Here is a 22,852-nt window from a genome sequence, read left to right on the forward strand (position 1 = left end):
CAAGGAGACACTGGTGGGGGGCAGGGGGGACAAGGCGACACTGGTGGGGGGCAGGGGGGACAAGGCGACACTGGCGGGGGCAGGGGGACAGGAAGACACTGGCGGGGGCAGGGGGGACAAGGCGACACTGGCGGGGGAAGGGGGGACAAGGCGACACTGGTGGGGGCACAGGGGACAAGGCGCCACTGGCGGGGGGACAAGGAGACACTGGCGGTGGCAGGGGGACAGGAAGACACTGGCGGGGGCAGGGTGGACAAGGAGACACTGGCAGGGGGCAGGGGGGGACAAGGATACACTGGCGGGGGACAGGGGGGACAATGCAGACACTGGCGTTGGGACAAGGAGACACTGGCGGGGGGCAGGGAGACACTGGCAGGGGGCAGGGGGACAAGGCGACACTGGCAGGGGCAGGGGGGAGGCAAAACTGGCAGGGGCAGGGGGGACAAGGTGACACTGGCGGGGGGCAGGGGAGACAGGGAGACACTGGCAGGGGGAGGCGAGACAGGGAGACACTGGCGGGGGGCAGGGAGGACAAGGCGACACTGGCAGGGGCAGGGGGGACAAGGCGACACTGGCGGGGGCAGGAAGACACTGGCAGGGGGGCAAGGAGATAGGGGCAGGGACAGCATAGCAAGTAACAGCTAACCAACACTATACGAAATGGGACTAAGCAGTCTTTCACTGCACCATTTTGTCCATGAGCAAAATTGTAAAGCCAGTAACAACAGCTAAGTACCATATGAATGTGTGGCCTGCATGTTTTCACCGATTTTCCTGGTGAGACTCCACAGCAAAGAAAACCCCACAACAAACCAATCCTTGTTGAGTTGCATTATCTTGTTTTGTGCGGAGTAACCTGAAACGCACAACATGCGCTTAACAGCTCCCCCTCCCCAGTTCATTTTAGCCAAACAGCCTTGAACCTGTTTCGCAACATGGAATGCGTTTTATTTTATAAGTTATGCGGTCCTCAGCCACTTTACTTTTCTTTTGCAAGAACATGTGTCGATGCCAAAACAGAACGGGACTCGAGTTTAGAAGCACCCAAATGCTCTGCATAAGCACTCCCTCAGCTGCTCCTTTTCCTACCTGTCAGCCGAAGGGGAAAAGAGAGGGGAGCAAATGGCATCGCCTCTGCAGAGTGGATTTGCCTCCCTCTCACTCTGCATCTCCCTGGGAGGGAGGGAGAGCTCTTCACAGCCCTGTGTAACGTCGGAAAATGCGCTATCCTGGGCGAAATTGCCTGTTGAAAAATGCTTTCCTGACAGTCGTTACTGCGCATGCGCACCAACACAGCGCATGCGCAGTAGCACCCTAAGCATTTTTCGACTATGAGCAGAATTCGACGTTACACCGGCACAGATGTTCAAACTGTTGCAATCACAGCCAGAACTAAAAACACAAAAGCACTCCTGTACGCATACAGCTGCAAGACACGGTTGCTGGTAACCAGACGTTTCCGGACGAAGCTCAGCCAAGGGGACAAGGAAATCAAGTCAAAAATCTACATTGTCAATTCTGGCATTAAATGCCTACTCAGTTGGGAATTCGCAGAAGTTCGGGCTAATAAAATTAATCTCCGACATCACAGACTCTGACGGCATCCACAAACTACTGGGCAGGCACCCAAACCTACTCCAGGGTAGAGGATGCCTGAAAGGGAAGCTGATCAAGTTACACATCAACACAACAGTACTGCCCAAAGCGGTGCAGCACAGGAGGACGTGGTTCCACATGCAAGACCTTGTCGAGAAGGAGTTGCGTGAACTTGAGAAGGCAGACATCATAGAGACAGTGTCAGGACCAACACTGTGGGTCTCCCCAATGGTCGTCACGAAAAAGCCAAAACAACCAGGGAATGTACGCATATGCATCGACATGCGCCTGCCAAACACGCCCATCATACGGGAAAGGCACATCACCCCAACCCTGGACGAGATCATAACAGACCTAACGGGGTCACGTTTTTTTTCTTCAGACTAGACCTGAACGCTGTATACCACCAGTTAAAGCTGAACAAAGACTCACGTACATTACAAACTTCTCCACGCACCTGGACCTGAGAAGATACAAAAGGTTTAATGTCGGAATATCATCCGTGGCGGAGGTGTTCCAGCAAACAATCCAATCAGACCTGCAGGACCTCCCAGGAGTACTTAATGTCAGCGATGACATCCTGGTGCACTCAAGTGGCAGAGAAGAACACCTACACTGACTGGAAGCCGTCCTCAACAGGCTAGAGATGGCCAGACCGACGGTCCACAAGGAGAAACTCAAATTCCTTAAAGAACTGACTTTCTTCGGCTACGTCTTCAATAGTGAAGGGGTATTGGCGGACCCCCTCAAGGTCACGGACATTGAAGGAGCGACACCGCCAACAACACCCACAGAAGTGCGTAGTTTCCTAGGGATGGCCACGTACTGTGGCCGATTCATATCCAACTTAGCCACAATCTCAGAACCCCTAAAGGAGCTGACCAAGTCCAACACCAAGTGGGACTGGAGCCATTGCTGCCAAGAAGCCTTTCAACAAATCAAAAAACTCACTGTCGCAGACATGACCATGGCACATTACTACACCACGCTGGAGACAGAACTGTACGTAGATGCAAGCCCTGTCAGGCTGGGAGCAATACACGTACAGACAACCCCAACTGGGGTGACCAAGCTGGTTGCATAAGCATCACAGGTCCTGACACCTACCGAGCAACGATATTCGCACATAGTGAGAGGTGATCAACGTTCTATGGAGCTGCAGGCATTTCCGGCTCTAGCTCTATAGTTGGTGGTTCAAGGCCTACACAGATCACAAGCTTCAGTTACCGATTTTCACAGGTTCAGCCCCACACCCTCCAGCGAGGATTGAAAAATGGCTACTGCACCTCCAGCAGTACAAATTCGACGATCTTCTCTAAGTGGGAGCAGATAGCCCAGCTGACTTTCTGTCTAGGCACCAGAGAGCAGCAACAGTGGCCAAGAATACACAGAGATGGAAGAGCACATCTGCCAAATTGTGGACACTATGAAACCCGGAGCGGTCAGCATTGTGGACATCGTAGAAGTGACCAACTCCGACCCGTGCTGCGACCTGATGAAGAGCACGATACTAGCAGGAGAGTGGAAACTATTTCTCCACAACAACCACAACCGCACAGCAGCAGCCAAAGATTTCCTGACAGGGGTATGCACAGGTCACCAGGGGCTATCAATCAACAATGATGGACTGATACTGAGAGGCACAGAAATCCTCGTCCCTGCCAGCCTACAGGACAGAATCATCACCCTAGCACACAAAGGGCACCAAGGGATTGTCAGGACCAAAGCCTGCATACGACACAGGGTGAGGTTTCCTCAAATAGACACAAAGTTCGAGAATATGATATCATCATGCCACCCATGCCAAGTGACCAGCGCACCCCAGAGGCCTGAACCAAACCAAGGCGCCCGAGGGGCACAACACGCTGGGAGGCAATAAGCATTGACTTTTGCATGATGCAGGAGGACATATACCTACTTGTTTCAGTGGATGACTACTCACTCTACCCTGAAGTTGAGATCATACAATACAATCCACCGCAGTGGAGGCGGTCATTCCGGCATTGGAAACAATATACCCCACACATGGGCTGCCTAAATACATACAGAGCGACAATGGTCCCCCCTTTCAAGGGAGAGAACTGGCGAAATACCTGGATGACCTCCATATCCAAGCCACAGATGAAAGCGTGTGGTAGCAAGAGGGCGTAGAAGACATGAATAGAAGACAAGCACTGCATTTACATAAACTGTTTATGTACATGCCACTGAAGAATTCCTGGTAAATTTTTTGATATAAGAAACATGTTGGGTTTGTTATGAGTGTTGAATGTTTGGATGACTGATTGACTGTCACGAGGAAGATTAGAAGGTGTGGGGACTACTGTGTTTCCTGTCAATTCAGGCAGGTTCATTGAATAGATCCCTAACAAATACTTGTGTTATAGATTGAATAATCATAAATGAATTGACATACTATATAACAGATTGTTTTTGTGATTAGCTTTTTGGGCCAATAAGCCTTTTAACAAAATTGCTGTTAAAAATATGAAATATAATGAATGATTTTTAGTGCTGTGATTTTACAAATGATAATAAATTGATATTTTTGATTTAAAAAAAGTTAGCAATGGTATGTCATAATACAAAAGCAAATAACAGTAATGGCCTAACACGGATGGGGATGGAAAAGCAAGGGACCCTTTAAACAAAGTTGATGTATGGTTGTTTTGTTTAAGGGCTGTTTAAAGTGGTCCAAATAAAGATTCCCTCAGGTCTCCTTAGGGTTTGTGACCTCCATATCCACCATCACTACATCACCTCGAGATGGCTGCAAGCCAACAGCGATGCTGAACTTTTCATGAGGACAATCAATAAAGTGCTGCGTACAGCGAAGACTCAAAGCAGCCCATGGAAAGGCGAACTCTATCGATTCCTGAGGAACTACCAGCTGACACCTCAACTGACACGCCCCCAGCCGACCTGATGTACGGAACCCGCCTGAATTCTTCAATACCTCACAACCCGGGCAAACCAACTGAACCGTTGGCAAACCCACTTCACGAGCACTTAATGCTGGGTGAAAAAGGCTCGACAGAAGGTAGGAGATCAAGTGTTAGTCCCGCAAAATGCCTCAAAGTCGAAGCTAGCAAGCCAGTATGACCCCACCCCATGGACGGTGACCCAGAGAAAGGCAACACTTCTAGTGGCCAGCCGAGGACACGATACTTTTTCCAAGTGATGCGTCTTGGTTCAAAAGCGTCCCCAACACCACGTGGAGGGAAAGCTAGAACCAGCGACAGGACGAGGATGACAAAGAGACAACCAGCAGGAGACAAAGCACAATGGAAGAGAATGAGCATGGACCTGACCACAGAGGGGCGGCAAGTGTGCCAACCAGCTCGCCGAAGACAGGGAAGCAGAGGGGAGCCCAGCCACCGTACCACCCCCGAGACACAGCCGATATGACCTGAGGGTTGCCCCCAAGACCCCCGGGTAAACTGAAGGACTATGTATGTAAATATGGTCTCAAGAGTTGATCACACAATGCATAAGGCAAGGTTGGTGTAAGGTTTATTTTGTTTTATGAAAAGGAGAGGAATGTTATGTACGTGTCACGTCACCACGGACCGGCGGGACATGACAGATTAAAGGAACGTGCATCGGAAACCCCAGCGGTCCCCATGTAGATATCAGTCCCTGCCTGGTGTGTCTCATTTAGCAGATGGGAGCCTGCGTTTATCGCCAGCGCTGCCCCAGACACCCTCCTGTGCAGGCATTCTACTGATGTGGATCCAGGGACACACCCTGGATCCAATACTCTACTTGTGCAGCTTCAAACCTCAGCGCAGAGCCAAAGGATTCTACTTACAAGGCCCCAGAGAGTCAACCAAGCTAAAAGCGACCCTGTATTTCCCGGTCTTTAAGCTCCTAAACCAACCTCATCCTGTAGGCATCACATGGGCTTCCCAATTAATTTGTCTTCTGCCACTGCAGTTGAAATGCTATTTCTTTATGTTTTTTCATTTTAGTTTCCTCTATATATTATTACCTTTCTATGTTGTACTTGTGTTCCAGTGTCCTCATGTCATTTTGACATGAAATGTACTTGTGTTTCTGTTCAATTGCTGAAAGGTGATATTGAAAGGTAGCTCTGATGCACACGTGCCCCCTCCCAGCGTCCTCGAAATAATGTGGTGCTCGTAATTTAGGAATCTGGCCTGCCAATGTTGGTTGTTAAGTTCAATCGAAGGCTGTTGGAAAGTACTAGTCATTCACTTACTGCTCCTACTGAGCCAGTACCTGCAAAAGGAAGAGCTGCTGAACGTGCGGGGAAAGTGAGTGAGTTCAAGTGCGCGTGCGCCTGTATAATAAGGTGCATAGGTACCTGTGGATGCGTGTAAAGAATATGAAATGTTTTCATACCATCCTGCGCATCAACAGAACACACAGGCAAGTGGCCATGGGCACGGTTGGAATCGGCAACAGATGTGGGAGACCATAGCGTGAATGCACTTGCCTTTGTAGCAGTGCAAGTTCAATTCTTTATAAATCATGTTATCACACTGTCCACCAACCTACCACTGTGTGGGACACATAGTTTTGCCAAAGATTTTCTGCCTCTAGGGTCTTCCGATTAATGTCTCCCATCAAGTGCGTTCTGCCCTCAGAGGGATTGCCCCAAACAGACCAGAACACCTATGGAAATCCACAGGCCAATGAAGATTTTTTTGTCTCATGTTAATTCCACCCATGGGTGTTGGGCACATGGATAAAATATAGTGATGGCACTCGCTGTCTCCCTTCTCAGCTTTATAGTTATCCTAAAATATCTTTCACCAAAGGCACTTTTACACTGGGCTATTGCATCTCACAGCCTGCTTAGGAATGCCCCTGCTGCCATCCTCCTCAGTAACAGAAGCTAAAAAAAAAAACTAAGACGTTCCTCCACCCGTAGGAAAAAGAATTATTCATTTGTCACTGTTAGGAAAGATTTCTCTTTTAGCAACTTTCCCTCCATATTTACATAGGCCCCCAGATTTTTGCTTTTGTTTTTGAACCCGTCTTGACTTTTTACAAGGAACTTTTTCTCATATTTGTTACTGAGAAACTGATTGGTCCTTCGGGCTATCATTACTGGGAAACTACGTTTCCCTTTAGTCTTTTTTCCATAGACCTTTTTGTTAACTTTTTAACAGTCCACACACCATTTTACAATGCAGTGCAGTGGGGATACGTTTGTGTACACATTTGCGTTAATGCATATGGATACTGAATGTGGCTAGTACCCTAAAATAGCCATGCAATGAGATTTTCACTTGTTCTCTCGCCATTTTGTTGTTTGGCCTTCTTCCTGGCTTTCCAGGTCAGGAAATCCTATAGAAGGTCATGCACTTGCCCTGGAAAGCTGCAGTTTCTGCGGTCTAGTGATGCCTTTGTGTGTGTGCGGCCAAGGAAGGGAGTGAGTGTCATATCCCGAGTTCCTGGCTGGCAGCACCGAGGGACGCCTAATAACACCTGGAGGCTACCCTAGCGGCTGTCCCAGCGTTATTGGGCACATGGAGTACATTAGAACCACATCTCCCATCAAACCCTTTTGTGTAGTCACGTGACATACACGCAACGCGGTTTCACATCTTTCCATGACTTGTACTTAATGCCTGTTGCTCCATTCATCGGTTGCTCCTTAACTGTGATAGTAACGAGCATTAGCATTCAGGTATTTTCATTACGATTCGGATCACGTATTTAGACCCTGCCTCTGCCTTATCCTTGTCTGCTCTCCCGACACTCATCTCCCGCTGCTACATTCCTTTTGGAACTCCGAACTTGGCTACGTTGCATCGACTCCTCTTTCTCTCTGACCCATTCTGTTGTGACGCTTTTTGGATTTGTGAACTTCGTTTGTTTATAAGAACCCGCGTGAAGTGAACGCAGTGTTCCTTGGTTGCAGTTATTTGTCTATGTAAAACTACCATTGAAAACCCCTTCCCCACCGGTCATAGATGCTCTGCTGCTACCACATATTGGATTGCTTTTTACATATTTTGGGACGCTCTGCTGCTACCACATATCGGATTGCTTTTCACACATTTTTGGGACGCTCGGCTGCTACCACATATTGGATTGCTTTTTACATATTTTGGGACGCTCTGCTGCTACCACATATCGGATTGCTTTTCACACATTTTTGGGACGCTCTGCTGCTACCACATATTGGATTGCTTTCCACATATTTTGGGACGCTCTGTTGTTACCACATATTGGACTGCGTCTTAAACCTTGAGATTTTTCATTCTTCACCCAATCCTATTATCCTTTGCCTTGACTACAAGTAGGTTACTGGTGTCCTTCACAGAGCAGGTAAGAGTGGGTACTCGTGGGTGGTGGTTTGCTGTACTCCGGCATTTCTTTGACTGCATTTTCTGAACTACTGCATTGTTCTTTGTTTCTCTAGCTCTGTTGTCGCTGCTCATGCCTTTTCATTCAAGCCCCCGGCCTGACAGGAATTTTGACTTCTGCAGGCTGCGCTCTTGCGGGGGAAGTCTTAAGCATATCACGCTGAAAGTTCTCACAGAGTGAAGGAACACCCAAAACGGGAGTTTATCTGCGACATCTGGGTTTTGTCTCAAGGTGTGACAGTGAGACTGTCTGGACCCATTCCACATCCATGGTGCCTAAAGGTCTAGCTCTGTGGCATAAGTGAAACCCACATAATTGGACCACTGCTATCTGTTTGAATGGTGCATATCCTTACCATTGGTGGGCTTGGACCTGCTTCCAGCCTGACTCTTGGATAAGAAGAGTCCTGCAGCTATTTCTGGATATCAGCGTTGGAGCCAAGTATCCCATGTATAAGAGAAGCCGACTGAAGATCCGTGGACAATTACAGAAGAGGCCCAGTATACCTTCCTGTGTTTGGCACAGTGAAGCCCTGCTGAACTACCTGATCTCCGAAGGCCCCAAGCAGTCCTTCAACCCTTGGACTGGTGGGATCAACCGGTCTCGACACATTCTCGAGGACCCAGCCGTCCTGAACCTTCGGAGGCGTCCCTGGACCACCCCGTGGACTGACCAGTTTTCCAGTGAGCAACCTCGCTAGAACGGTTCCGCATGCATCGCTGGAACTTCAGTACTCACCAGCTTGTGGTGTAAGTCACCTTCATGATGACTTTCAGCCTCTCAGCTTCAAGGCATCCTGCTCAGAAAGATCTTCAACTGCAACAGTAAGGATGCCTGCCGCTGCCTGTGTGCGGTGGCCGTCACTGGAACTCGCCTTCCCTTGTCTGGTCAAGTGTCCTTTAGTGGTCTTCATCAGAGCCTTCTGAATCCCTTCATCACTAAGGGTTTCACTCTGCTCCTGGAACTGACTGGAAGAATCCTTGCACCCGCAGCTCCTGGGTACCTCTCACTGGAACCAACAGCGGGAAAACCTACATCCAGCGTCCCACCTAGCGATCTGGGAAAATCGAAGAAGAGGGTAAATAAATGCATAGCATTTGTCCTCCCCCACCTGTTCTCCTTGGAATACACTTTGGTAATTCCATCGCATTTTGATCATTGCATCTAAAAGCAGCTGTACCTGAAAGATAGAAACATAACTTTACCTACCCTAACTTTGTTGCTCATCTTCTTTGAAACATTCACCAACAGAAGAACCGTAACCTACTTAAGAAATTTTCTGGGGCGAAGCTTTGATACTTTTGGGTACAAGGCTCCACTCTTCCTAGGGATTGGACTTTTGAAGTTAGGGCACATTTCGGTTGACTTGGTTCTATCATACTGCAACACGTACCTTCTTTTTTTTTCATAAATTATTGAATGCATTCATAAAAACCTATGTTGACTGTACATAGGTTTATAATTGAGTGTTGTGTAATAATTTAACGTGCTTGTTTCATTTCCTAATGTGTGTTTTGGGCCTTGAATAAATATTGTATTTTTGTACCCACCTGTCTAAAATGAATTATTGTGTGCTTCACTGTGTGAACTCATTGTGTAGCCAGGACCACACTCGAACTCTCCTGAGAATAGCCTTGATTGCTCGCCAGTGTTACCTTGATTGAGTTTTGGCTAACCTCTCAGAGTTACTGTCAGACTATTAGAACAGCCGATGGGTGTTCTATGACACAAGCCCTCCCGTAGATATTAAGACCTTTCTACTGATATACCAGAGAAGGGAGAAAAGAATAATACACAGCTTTCTCCATCTTATCAGGCAAAAAGTGAAATCAGAATCCAGGAACGATACCAGGGATGTTCAGAAAGGGCCACAGGTTACTTGCACACTACATGAGAGGCAAGCACACAGGTTGAAAAATGAGATACAATGACAAAGGACAGCATAACACAGTCTCCCCTAAGTTCAACACCCTATCTGGTTTCCTCCTGACTAAGATACCGATTCTCCTACCAATCATGTAATAAGAAAGGAAGTAAATCTATACACCAGGGAACCGCCCGACGAAGTTGCCACAAACAGAAACCCGAGCAACAAGATTCCAAGTTCGTAGGGACCTCACCCCGATGGCATGAGGACGCCTTTAAGAAGGAGAACCAACAATCCGGGAAGCCAGCAGTTGTGTACAATCCTGGAGAAGGCCAGAAACCGGACTGATGATCCTGTTCTCAAGTTCCACCAGGGTACAAGTATAGTCAGTGTGTGGGGTGGAGCAGAGAAGGAATATTCAAAACTGTAGATCCAGAAGGAATTTACAATAAAAAAAGGATCAAGGACGGAGGCTCCAAAGGACAGGCACCAAGATTCCAACAACTAGCGAACCAACGTGTTAGGCCAAAACAAACGGGACTGACCGAGGGTCAGATACAGAGTTCCAAGAACCAGTTACCATGCAGCGACCAGCAAGGCAATCCAGGGACAGGGAGAGGGTCGAATACCGAAGGCACGAGACTACAGCAGAACAAAATAAATTCCAGGAAGCATCTCACAGAGAATGCTGAAAAGCACAGTACTGTGGAAAATTACAGCTTTTACTGCCTTATTCATAGGTGTTCTGCAAGCCAGGATCAGCGTAGATGTACGTGATGGCATAATACACTGTGCAAGGTTATCTGGTAAGTGTAGTTCCCACGGCAGCCATGTTGGAAGCACCTTGTCAAACACCACCCTGTTCGGTAGGTGAGGGCTTGTCGAGAATGAGGGTATTGCTCAACAGTAGCCTCCCCCATAGCCATAGGACACACGGACGGTCAAGGTGCAGTGCATGGAATTGCTTCAAAAGCCGGGGAGCATGCATGAATTCCACTGGTTCCCAAGTCCGAACCTCCGGATCATACCCCTTCCAATCGATGAGATAATATAGACAACCTCTGTGCATATCGGCATCTAGGATACCTGATACCCCATATTCCTCTGAACCCTCCACTAGAATAGGGGCAGGACATGCACGATACCTGGAGGACTTAGGACAGGGGCGAGGCAAGAAGGTGCGGAATATGCCAGGTTCTAGGAAGCACCAGCCAATAAGCAACCATGTTAATCACCTGTTCCACAACATAAGGCCCAACAAAACGTGGCAACCACTTGCGAGACCCCTCTAGCCGAAGATGTTTGTTCAACAGACAGACTTTATCCCCTGGTTGATAGACAAGGGCAGGTCAGCGAGGAGCATCTGCCTGACGTTTCATCCGATCCTGAGCTACAAGTAAATGCTGAAAAATGGTTGCTCGAACATGTTGGATGTATCAGAAACAATCATTCGCAGCCAGGGCCATAGTGGGGGGGGGGAGGAAGAACTTCCTCAGGTAAAATCCTCTGATGTTGTCCATACAAGGCAAAGAACAGGGATACATAGGTGGAGGAATGCACCATGTAGTTATAGGCAAATTCCGCGATTGGACGCTAAGTAGCCCAGGTGTCTTGTCACTGTAAACAGAGGCATCATAAGTATTGCTTGAGCATTTGGTCCGCTTGTTCAGTAGAACATAAAAGGTGATGGCTGAAAGGTTTTAAATGAATCATAACCATAGTCATAGCTCTGGGCAGCCTTTCATACCATCGCTTTTCAGCCTGCCAAGCCATTACAGAAGGGGAAGACGATATGCAAATCAGGCCTGGTCACGCCCCAAAAGGTGAAGCCCAGCGTGAACTGCTAGGTCACATCCCTTCTGCACAAGACCAGAAGCATTCACAGACATGTTTTAGCTTTGTTGGTCGTCATCAGTGAGGAGTAGCTTGGGTCTCTAGGCCGAGCAGGCTCTGGACCCACATCTAGGTATACCAGTCCCACTCGGGGTGACTTAAGCAAAACAGAAAGGTGATGGCTGCAAGGTATTTAATTAATCATAACCACAGGCACAGTTCTGGGCAACCCTCCATACCAGCCGCCAAGCCATTACAGAAGGGGAAAGATCATATGCAAATCAGTGAGCAGGCCCTACAAGCCCAAAACATGTCTGGGGTTGCTGGTATAAACGTGCAGAGGGGGCCTGGCCTAGCAGTTCGGGCAGGGCTACTTCCATTGGTGGCAGTACCTGACCGATTTGCATATGGAGGTACCCTTTTTGCAATGGCGCATACAGGCTAAAACAGTGGCGTGGAAGGTTGCCCAGAGCAGTGCCCGTGGTTCAGATTAATTCAAGCCTTCCACCCATCACTTTTTTGGTTTTAGTGTGTCTCCCTATGTGAAAGAAGGTATGCCCAGACATGGGTCCTTTGCTCGCTGTGCCGTAGGGAACCAAGCTGTACCTCACTGAGGAGGCCCAACACGGCCAAAACATGTCTGGGGTTCCCTGTGTTACAGTGCAGAGGCGGCCTGGCCCAGGTGCCAGTACCTGACTTATTTGCATATGGCGGGACCACTTTTTCAATGGTCCAGACGGGCTAAAAGACGGTGGTGTGGAAGGTTGCCCAGAGCAGTGCCAGTGGCTCAGATTAATGCACAACCTTCCACCCATCACTTTTTTGTTTTTCGTTCGTTCAATAAGCCCTTCCGTTTGAGAATGATAGGCGGACGAGCATCTATGTCCAAACGTTTTGCAAGAGCTCTCCAGAAGCGCAAAGTGAACTTTGATCCTCTGTCCAATATAGTTATTGAGGGAAGGGCGAAAAGACAGAACACATGCAGAAAGAACTGGTCAGCTGCCTGGCGAAGAAGACAATCCCTTGCAGGGAATAAATCGAGCCTTTTTGGTGAACATATCCACCACCACCCACACTGTGTTCTTTTCTTTCCTTGCATTTCAGGAAATTCCACTATACAATCCATGGAGACAGAGTCCCAAGGTTTGTTAGCTATGGTTATTTTAGACAAGAGGCCAATGGGTTTCTCCTTAATGGTCTTTGCCATGGATGCAAACGGAACAAAGAAACAATCTGTGACTGAACGGGGCATAACTGGCCACCAAGACTACCGCCTACACAGTTTCTCAGTCTTCCTTGATACCAGATGTCCACAGACCTTGGCATCATGTCACCATTGTTGTGCGATAGAGTGCCCTTTTTCTGTAGGTATTGTGAGAAACCCGGTGTCTCCCTGGCTAGTCCCCAGGAATCTGTCATCCAGGTGGCCAGGACACGGCAATCGGTATTGGATCCAGTTCCTGGGGGTGGACCAGTGAGGGAGGATCACCTGGATGGGGGGGGTCCTTGGTGAGTGGGACACCGTCGGGTGAGAGGAGGTATCCCCCTTCCTTCGATACATTTTCCCCATCCTACCACACAGGATATTCCAAAACACTGCCCCCCCTTTTCCCGCACGAACACTTTCGCAAGACACGAAAGACAACGGACTAATACCAGAGCCATTTACCTGACATGTCCCAATATGAGGGTCAGGCAAAGTCAGGTAATTGACCAGAACAACACACACCTGCCGGCCCTTTCCCTTCCCCACAGGGATAAAAGGTGGCGCAAGAGAGCACAAGACGAACAAGGTAGATCGCACGACGTGAGAGCTAACTGAGCACGGCAATTCCAGAGGAAGAGAAAGATGGCACAGACCGAGAGGGTGACAAGGAGAGAAGCGACCTTGCCCTTTCTGACAAAGGCCCGTAGAAATCTATGCAGAGAGAATTATAAGTCTGCAAACAATAGCCAGTGTGTGTTGCAGCAGATGTCCATGGGACACAAGACCCTCCTCCGCTGATTAGCAAGCCCGAGGAGAGACACTTGTCTCTGTGGTACCAACCTTGACTCCAAGAAATGCAATGGCTCAACATAGTTACAAAATAGTCAGTTCAACAAATTATTACTTGATGACACTCGAGAAAATTAATCCTTTTACTTCAGAAAGCCATGCAGCATCCATAGCCTGAGCCATAATCAGCTCCAGGAGAGATAACGGCAATGTATTGCTAATTGGAGCCCCTCAATATGTGCTAGACCCCATCCAAATTGTCCATAATACGACAGCCAGAAATATGACAGGTACCCCCGCTCAGAGCACATATTTCTCCAATCCTCAAGAAATTGCATTGGTTGGCCGTCATGGAACGCATTGAGTTTAAGGCACCAATTCTTGTATTCAAGGACCTCCACTGAACTGGCCACAAGTACCTTCAGCATACATTTCAGTATGATTGCCTGCCTCACAAGCTTTGATAGGCGCACTCTCAGATCCTAACCAGTATTCGTTTCAAACGGAAAAGAGTGATGGGACGTTCCCGTGGAGTTCAAGCAATCAATCTGTGCAACAGCCAACCCAGAGATCTTTGGGCCATAGAACATCTCATGGAATTCAGACAAAAGTTGAAAACATACCTGTGCCAGTAAAGATACGTCTTGCCTTTCCCTTCCTGGTACTAGCGTGCAGATGCCTTTTGGCTGCAGTTGCTTTATAAATCCATGAAGACAGATAGATAAAATACCTCAGACTTTAAGGACATCTAAGATATTGAGGGCACTTAAAAGCGGCCATCGAGGTGCATCCAATGAATTTAAGGAGTTGCTTTTACTCTGGTATGTACTCCCATCTAAATCCTCTCCCACAACAACGTTTTATGCGAGTGGCACCTGAATAAACCACAATAAATGCACAAATGATTGGCAAGAGGTGAATTTAGAGGCATTACTGTCCATTCAATGGCCAGCTGGAACTTTGCAGAGTTTATTTGTGCCCTTAGCAGTTGTAGTACACTTTGGAATTCTTGACTGTGACCCGGGCAGTCAGAGGGCTTTGGACACTCACCTGTGCCCCAAACAGTGAAAGTGGGCTACAGAGACTTGCTTGTGCCCTATGCGGTCAGCACAGACTTGGCAGGCTTATCTGTGTGGCCACAGGAAGTTTGGGAAACTCATCTGTGTGCACGAAAGACCTGAGGAACACACTCCTTAAAGAACATATTTCCAATCACTCCACTCAATCATACGTTTGCCCCTCCAGAGCTCCCACTTCACATTCTCCCCCATTCCCATTCCAGCAATCTTTAATACCCCTGGGTCTGTCCCTCCCCTATGTACAGCGTTCTTTGCTTCCCAGCTAGGTTGTGCTTTATAAATTACATACATACAATGACAAAAGGAGTTTAGTGAGTGACAGGTAACCCTTGATACGCCAAGGAACCTTCAACCCTCCTCCCATTGTGGTTTCAGTACATAAGGGATTTTGGTTTGGAAAACTAACACAAGCATAAAGAACATATTAAAGATTATCTTTGTTTATCTTAACACAAACAGCAATGCATAACAAAACAGGAACACTTAGTTACAACATAAATGTTGACTATCGTATAGCCCTGAGGGTCAGTGTGGCATCTGCTCATTTCCCCATGTCCAATTCACCTGCTGATTTAAATGTCCAGAGAAAACGTCAGACCACCAATAATAGGTAGGCAGGAAGTTCATTATGAAATGAAATGGAGCACCTTTAGAATCCGCCTCACTCAAAACCTTCATAAATACTATCACTTTTGTTACCCTTCCCAAAGCCGATCTCTGTCCTCATCTGCATCCAATTGTATTTGTTGGTGTCTTCCACGCGCACACACAACTCTGCATGTTCCTATAGTCGCTCTGCTTGGGTCTTAAAGAAACTAACTAAAAACTGTGGGAGAGTTCCTATTCCGCAGATGGATGGCAAAGTTCCTGCAGTCTGGTGGATCTCTCCGGTTGTCTGTGACCACCAGCGTAGTGCGCTCCACTATCAGTTGTCACCACGGCCTCCTCTCCCACTTGACCTCCGACCAGCAGCGAGACTGCACCCTCCACTTTGCCTGTCGCTGCCAAAGCCACCACAGCCTTCTGAGTGGGAAAGCCCATCCTCTCCAGTTGCTGCAACCTAGGGTGGAAAGGAGGAGGAACATGAGAAAAAAAACAAAAGGAAGGCAAGTGTAGGGTAAGTAACATCCACCAGGAAATCGCTACAGAAGGTAGAAGTTCATTATATTACAGTGTAGAAGGGGATCGCAGTCGACCTATCAATGGAATAATACAGTGAGGGTTCCAGAATATCCATAATAATGTGTCTGGAAATTCGAATTCAAAACATTGAATTTCAGTAGTAGCAAAACAAAAATGAGAAACCACCATTTTTCAGAAGGCTCCAAGTTCAGACTGTAAATTCCAACTTGCTGCAAAATTTGGCTAACTCCGTTTTATTGCACTGCACCAACCGCAACAAATCTTCGTTATCCCCCAACCTATTCAATGTTCTCAGATCGTTTAAGTCAGGCAATTTAATTTCTGCTAAATTGGTCAAGGATTGGTTATAAGCAGTGGGAGTTAGAAGTTAACTAAAACAGTGCCGCAGACAGAATTTGCAGACTTCATCCTTACCTAAGGACTTGCTTCAGTTGTATGAGTAAACATACACAGATATACACGTAGCTATGAAAATAAGTGTCGTAAATACCAAAACGTTACCAACTTGCAAGTTGGCATTGCTGTGGTGTCGGTCTTCTGTTCCATTTGTGAGGGATGCTGATTACGACAAAGTTTATGGTCTCCCAAGATATTTTGTTCATGCTTTTCAATGTACATTTTCCCTCCCAAAAATGCGAGACGGCTCTGGCCTTCACAAGCATACAACTAGCTTAAAATTCACAAAATTATTGCTTTTAATTAAACTTGAATGTGTAAAATATATACAATGAAAATGGTGAAACAGATCGTGTCCTCTTTATTGTAAGGGAATCTGTAAGCACTTGAAACCAAAATGGCACAGCCAGTCTTTTAGATGGAGTGTAGGTCTCTTACCACCCATGTTTTTGGACATCTCTGTTGGTTGGGAATCATGAAACCCAAGTGCAAGGAATTGTACCTGCTCACTCCAGAAGACCATAAACTGGGCACTCTTTTCTGGCACGCAAATTACTTTTTGTTAGTCTTTAATCTACAAGAGAATCAAGACATACCACTTCTCTGTTTGTTAATTATGTCGGCATTTAAATTCTTTGTAGCACACAGGCATCTGGATATGTACATTGAATAGGGCTTTACAAGGCATTAACTGGCATAAGATGGCCCTAATGGGCATGGTATGCAGCAGGTGGCATATGACAGCAGCAACTGCACAAGTGAGATTGTATCTTATACATGATGCCTGTAGCAGGTGTACAAGCCATTAATTGGCCTAATATGGCATTACTCTGCTTCTGATTCTGTGCTTAGCATATGAGGGCATTATCAGGACATTTAATGCCATAGCTTACATATGGTACATATACCATGCATTTCAGTATTAATCGGTATAAACTGTCATTTCGGAGACTTTTAAAGCTGAAGTTAGAATATGATGGCAGCACATGAACATAAAAGTATGTATTCTGCATCTGGTAATTATACCAGCCATACGAGAGATTAACTGATGACGCATGCCCACGCAACCTGCATCCAATTGCATCACCGCAATCCCAGGTCACTGGCTCAACATCATCTACTCTTGTCTCTCACATGGGAGCATCATCTCTGTGCTCAAAACCGGACAAATCTCCCCCTTCCTCAAGAAATCCTCTCTCGAGCCTGCACTACCCAAAACTACTGCCGTACTTGGCCAGAATCATGGAACTCTTTGTCCCAACTTCAACAACACCACAGACAAAGGACAGAAAGCACATCTACTCCTCGACCTCTCTGCAGCCTTCGACACCATCAACCACATAATTTTACTCAACATCCTATCCCACATGATGAAACTCTCATGCGCTGTCTTCAGCTGGTTCACCTCTGTCTTCACAGACAGAACACACTTTCTCTCCAACCCCACCCCAGTCAAGAACGGCACTCCAGAAGGATCCTCCCTCTCGCCTCTTCATCCTATATGTAGTATCCCTTGGACAGACCCTTAACAAACACAACGTTCATTTTTAACAATATGCAGACGACAAGCAAATATGCTACCAAATCACACCCTCCAAAAGAAATCCCTCCACCATTACCACCTGGATAGCCACTCACTTCCTAAAGTTCAATCCTTCCAAAACGGAATACCTCCTCACCTTCCCCGCAGGCAAAAATCCAACCTCACCACCTGGATCAAAGAATTCATCACAAACACCTCAAATATCCCTCTCCACACCTGTCAAATCCTTTGCCTTCAACAACACCCATGTCCCCCGCAAGCTATACAAAATGCAGCAGTCTGACTTTTCCTCCAACTATCCAAACATTCACACCACCCCTGCTCTCGTCCACCTCCACCGATAACCCATAACTCACAGAATTGCCTTCATAAGACTCTGCATTGTATTCCAGCTCAAAACCCCATATTATTTCACGAGAAACTCAAACCCATCACCCACAAAAACACCAGACACGCAGGCCAACATTTTCTACACATTCTAATCTGCAAACTAACATGCACACAGAAGCAAGCGTTTGCCAAGTGGGCATCCAGAGCTTGGAACACCCAACCTCTTCCCATCCACACTGCACCCACCATCACCACTTTCCAAAGAGCCTCAAAGCATAACCATTCCCCCCACACGTAATCCAGCCCCTCCACCTCCTCTGTAACCACTTGTCTATCCTATCAATGTTTTCTAACTTTTGTTTCACCTCCCACCTTTTGAAACTTTGAACCCTGTAAGGCACTCTGAAACCCTCTGCGCAGGGCCAGCACTGAACAATAATTAAAATAATATAAACAAAGAGCATTTTAGTGGGACCTAGGAGACTATAATTTGAATCGATAGCAGCTCCTGGAAATGTAAGGCTGTACCCTGCACAAGATTATGACAGGCATGCGAGGGACTGCTCGTTATAAAATGGCATTCCCTGGCATGTGTGCTGCACCTGACAAGATGGGAGCACTATGACATGTAAAGTTGTGCGAGGCATATGAAGCAGTTACTGGCAAATGATGGTGATATGGGAGCATGGCCATGCCAGGCTTTAGCTTACATATGGTGACAATATCAGGACCATGGGGCATTAACTCAACATTTTGGTTTGCACTTGGCATATCATTATTGCAGCTGGGCATATGAATTTAATTTCAGTGCAGTGTGTATACCTGGCACACATGACAAAAAATGACCATGCTGCAATAAAAAGAGCCTTTTGGCCGTTTTTTTAACCATGTTATGTTGTCTTACACCGTTACCACTGCAGCGGTCTCCAGGTGCTCATGTGGCTCTGCGATAAAGAGGGCGGGGTGAGTTAGTGAGGGTAGAATGATAGGATAGGTCCAGAATCATGAGAAAATGGTGTCTGCGTGTGTTGGCTTGTGCACTAGCTTAACGTTTCTATAAGGGTAAGACTCAATGCTTGTTATATACAAAAGTTGTTTTGTTGGGAGTGCGTTTGTGTGTTTCATGTGCGGTATTGGGTGGTAGCTTGATCGTGTGTACAGGCTTGTTGTATCCGTAAGGGGAAGATCCATTGTCCTGGTTGTTTGTGTGTGCTGGTGTTACTTAGGTTTAGTGGGAGCGTGTGTAGTTTGGCTAGCCCATGGCTAGCCCATAGGCGTGTATAGTACTTATGAGGGAGGTGGGAGGGGAGCAGGGTGGCTAGTACGGTGGTTACTCAAAAAGTTCTTCTAATTATGTCCTCAGACTTCATCCAGCTGCAACTCAATAGTACCCTTCAATTCTTACCAGTGCAGTACTCTGTCCGCATCCACCACTGCTTCAAGCTCAGTACAATAGCTGGCCCCACAAATTCCTCTGAGTGCAATGCATTGGCTAGTCCTATTAGTCCATCTCTGCGCAGCATGAATTACCAGGCACATAGTGTGCTTGTGGGGTGCAAAAGTGTTTGTGTTTGGTGGCTTTCCTTTGGTCCCTGTTGCTTCTGCTGGTATTGTCCACTTTGTTCTGGTCATTTTGAGTTGAACAGACAAGTTTTCAGTCATTTCTAAATATAAAATGTTCTTAAATTGTCCCGATTTCCTTTGGCATTGTGTTCCATAAATTGGCAATCCGGTACTAGAATGCAGTTCCTCTGATATTTTCTTTTTTTCTGATTGTTTCCTTTTGATTTGGAGGTAGTCGCTGGATCGTAGGTCTCTTCCTGGAAGGTAGCGGTTGATTTTGGCCTGGAGGAATTTGGCTCCTTTGTCCGTGTAGCGATTTGTGGGCAATGAATAGGGCTTTAAATTGGATGTGTTTTTTAACCGGGAGCCAATGTAGGCTTCTAAGCGCTGGTGTGATGTGATCTCTTCCGTTTAATCTCATCAGTATCCTTGCTGCAGTGTTTTCGATGCACTGAAGTTTTTTGGTGAGCCGTTCTGGTATTCCAATGTAGAGGCTGTTTGCATAGTCGATTCTTGCTAAAACTAGGGAAATGATTGTGAGAGTTTGGTGTGGGACCGATAGACAGGGCAGCATCACTCTGATTAATCTCAGGAGGTAGAAGCATTTCTTTGTAATAACGTTGACTTGTGGTTCCAGTGAGAGTCTGCTGTCCATTAGTATTTCCAGGTTCTTTACCACATTTGACGTCTCCGGTTGGGCTCCCTTGGCAGGCGGCCAGTTCAGTTGTAAGTTGGTTTTGGAGTCCCATGTAGGTGAGATCATTATTTCTGTTTTGGCCGGATTTAATTTGAGATTGTTGGTTGTCATCCAACTTTATATGTCTGTGAGGCACTTGTTGAAGGTCTCATTTGGGTCTCGATTTGTGGCCATCTTGACAATCAGTTGTGTGTCATCTGCATAGTTGTAGGTGGCCAGTCTGTGGTTCCGAATGATTTTCATCAATAGGGACATGTAAAGATTGAAAAGGAGAGAGGAGAGGCTGGAGCCTTTAGGGACTCCGCAGGAGATTATTTTGGAGGTTGATGTAAATGGTGGTAGGTAGGTTCTTTCTGTTCGGTTTGTGAGGAAGGATTTAAGCCATTTTAAGGCTGAGTCTTTTACACTGTATTCCTCAAGCCTTTCGATTAGCCTTGTGCGTCTGATTGTGTCAAACACTGGTGAAATGTCTAGAAGTATGGGGTCAGTTATGGTATTGTCTGCGTTTATTTTTAGGTTGTCCCATATTGATAGGAGCGCTGTGTCATGATCTCTGCTTCCAAAAGGTCAGGGTTTTTTCCAACTCCCTTGGAAGCAGATCCATAACCCAGGTTCCGAGTGCCAACCAGTCCCAATTGGGACCTTTTGGACCCAGTCCTGGCGCCAGTGGCACCAGGCTCATGAATATGCCCAGTCCCAGCGCTGGAAGCGCCGGGCTCATAATGCTTCGGAGGGCTCATAATGCTTCGGTGGACTTATCTGCAGCAGACCATGCTGCTTACCTGCCTGCCAGTTGAGCCTCTGATCCTCTTCTGTTTGGAACTACTTTTCCTGTTGGGTGGGGCAGGAGCCACTCCCTAGATTCAGAACACTGGAACTCTTCTGGAAAGCAGGAACTCTTTTCTTACCTAGGCGTGGCTGTGGAAGGAGACACCTAAGCACTACAGGAGGCTATTTAAACCACACCCGATGAATGAATCTTGCTTTGCGTTATTCTGCATCCTCTGCAGCAGAACGCTCATCGTGTCTTCTGCATCTGATCCTGGGCCTAAGGAAAAAGGCTTACCATCCTGAATCCAGTCTTCAGCAACACCTATAAAGACAAGAAAGAACAGGTTAGCATTACGGTCTTCAGTGACAGCTCTTCACTTACCTGGTCCATCGGCTGTCACCAACGCCTCGCGCTGCATTCCGGCATCTGAAAGACAAAGGCTTACCTACTCTTCGTGCGCTCCGGAGGTCTTCACACTGCATTCCGGCATCTGAAAGACAAAAGCTTACCAACTCTTCGCACGCTCCGGAGGCCTTCGGCGCTGTATCCCGCATCTGAAAGACAAAACAAGGTGCGTTTAAAGACATTGGGGAACTTTAATACTCACGTGCCATTACTCCTTTCCACATCTAACCCAGTGGGTATTCCGGCACCCTGCAGCCGCTCCGAACTTGTACCTGCAAAATAAAAAGACAGTTAGAGCGCATCGTGAAGCAGGCAACAAGCGCTTACTTACGTGCTTCCAGGCGCTTCTATTCATCACACGGGCTCCATCTTCAACTCACTTCAGCCCGTCATCCGCCATCGCCGGAACCCTGCAAAACAAGAAACATCATTACTAAAGACTTTAAAGACATTAGAATTACTCGAAACTTACCGTTCGTGCAGTAAACGACGGACAGCAGTCCTCTGAAGTCAAGAGGCCTGCTCCCCTTATCCAGTGAAGAAACTGGTTACAGCACCCTGCCCCGAGGCAGATGGAGAGCACGGCGTTCACTTACCTAAGGTGAGAGCGTTAACCTTTGGGGTTCTACAGGAGAAGAGAAAGGGAAGAAGAGAGAGACATTCAATAACCCAGTTCCTTAATCCCATATTTTCTATCTGCAGACATCTTACCCTTCGAGTCAGGCATACAGTGCACAGAGGTCCAGCCCAAAGAGCCAGCCGTGTGTTACACATCACCTTTGAAGATACGGTATACGCCCAGTCAAGACCGGCGCCTCTACGGGAATCAGGTGAGCGTTACACGCTGATTCTGCTCCTGTCCTGGGTCTGAAGCCGAATAGCGAGTGATCGAGCAATCCGTTTGTTTATGCATAGTTGAGTAGGATGTTATCAACATGCTTCTCTGGTATTTCTACTGGGTACGGTAGTTTGGATATCGGTCTATAGTTGCTGGGGTCTTCTGCGCTTTTCGTATCATTTTCAATTAGGGGTTAAATGTATGCTGATTTGAGCGATTTTGGTACATCTCCTGTTTTCAGTGATTGGTTCATCATCAGGCGGAAGTGTGTTGCCAGGGTGTTGTGTTTGAGAATTTCTCTGTAGCTGCCCAATGGGCATGGGTTGATGGGGATCCAGCAAGGCTAGTCTTCTTTACTAGTGCGGAGAATGCTTCTTTGTCTATTGGTTCAAACTGGTAGTGTCTTGTTGCGATTGGTGGATCGCTTGTTGTTGGAGGTCCTGTGGTTGTGT

At 47.1% G+C, this 22,852-nt stretch overlaps 2 protein-coding genes across 8 annotated transcripts in view; one reads left to right on the forward strand and one right to left on the reverse strand.

Moving 5' to 3' along the window:
* Positions 1 to 22,852, forward strand: part of EMID1 (EMI domain containing 1) — a 949,835-nt gene that overhangs the window by 813,933 nt on the left and 113,050 nt on the right. The gene's annotated exons all lie outside the window — the stretch shown is intronic.
* RHBDD3 (rhomboid domain containing 3) overlaps positions 15,138 to 22,852 on the reverse strand; it is a 266,057-nt gene continuing 258,342 nt past the window's right edge. For all 7 annotated transcript variants that reach the window (XM_069619257.1, XM_069619256.1, XM_069619255.1 and 4 more), the window contains one exon: positions 15,138 to 15,773. In XM_069619257.1, the coding sequence (XP_069475358.1) occupies positions 15,554 to 15,773 (220 nt within the window). In that variant the 3' untranslated portion in view covers positions 15,138 to 15,553. The remainder of the gene's footprint in view (positions 15,774 to 22,852) is intronic.

This window comes from Ambystoma mexicanum, chromosome 10 (assembly GCF_040938575.1).
Source record: "Ambystoma mexicanum isolate Mex_15411 chromosome 10, UKY_AmexF1_1, whole genome shotgun sequence".
NCBI classification, from domain to species: Eukaryota; Metazoa; Chordata; class Amphibia; order Caudata; family Ambystomatidae; genus Ambystoma; species Ambystoma mexicanum.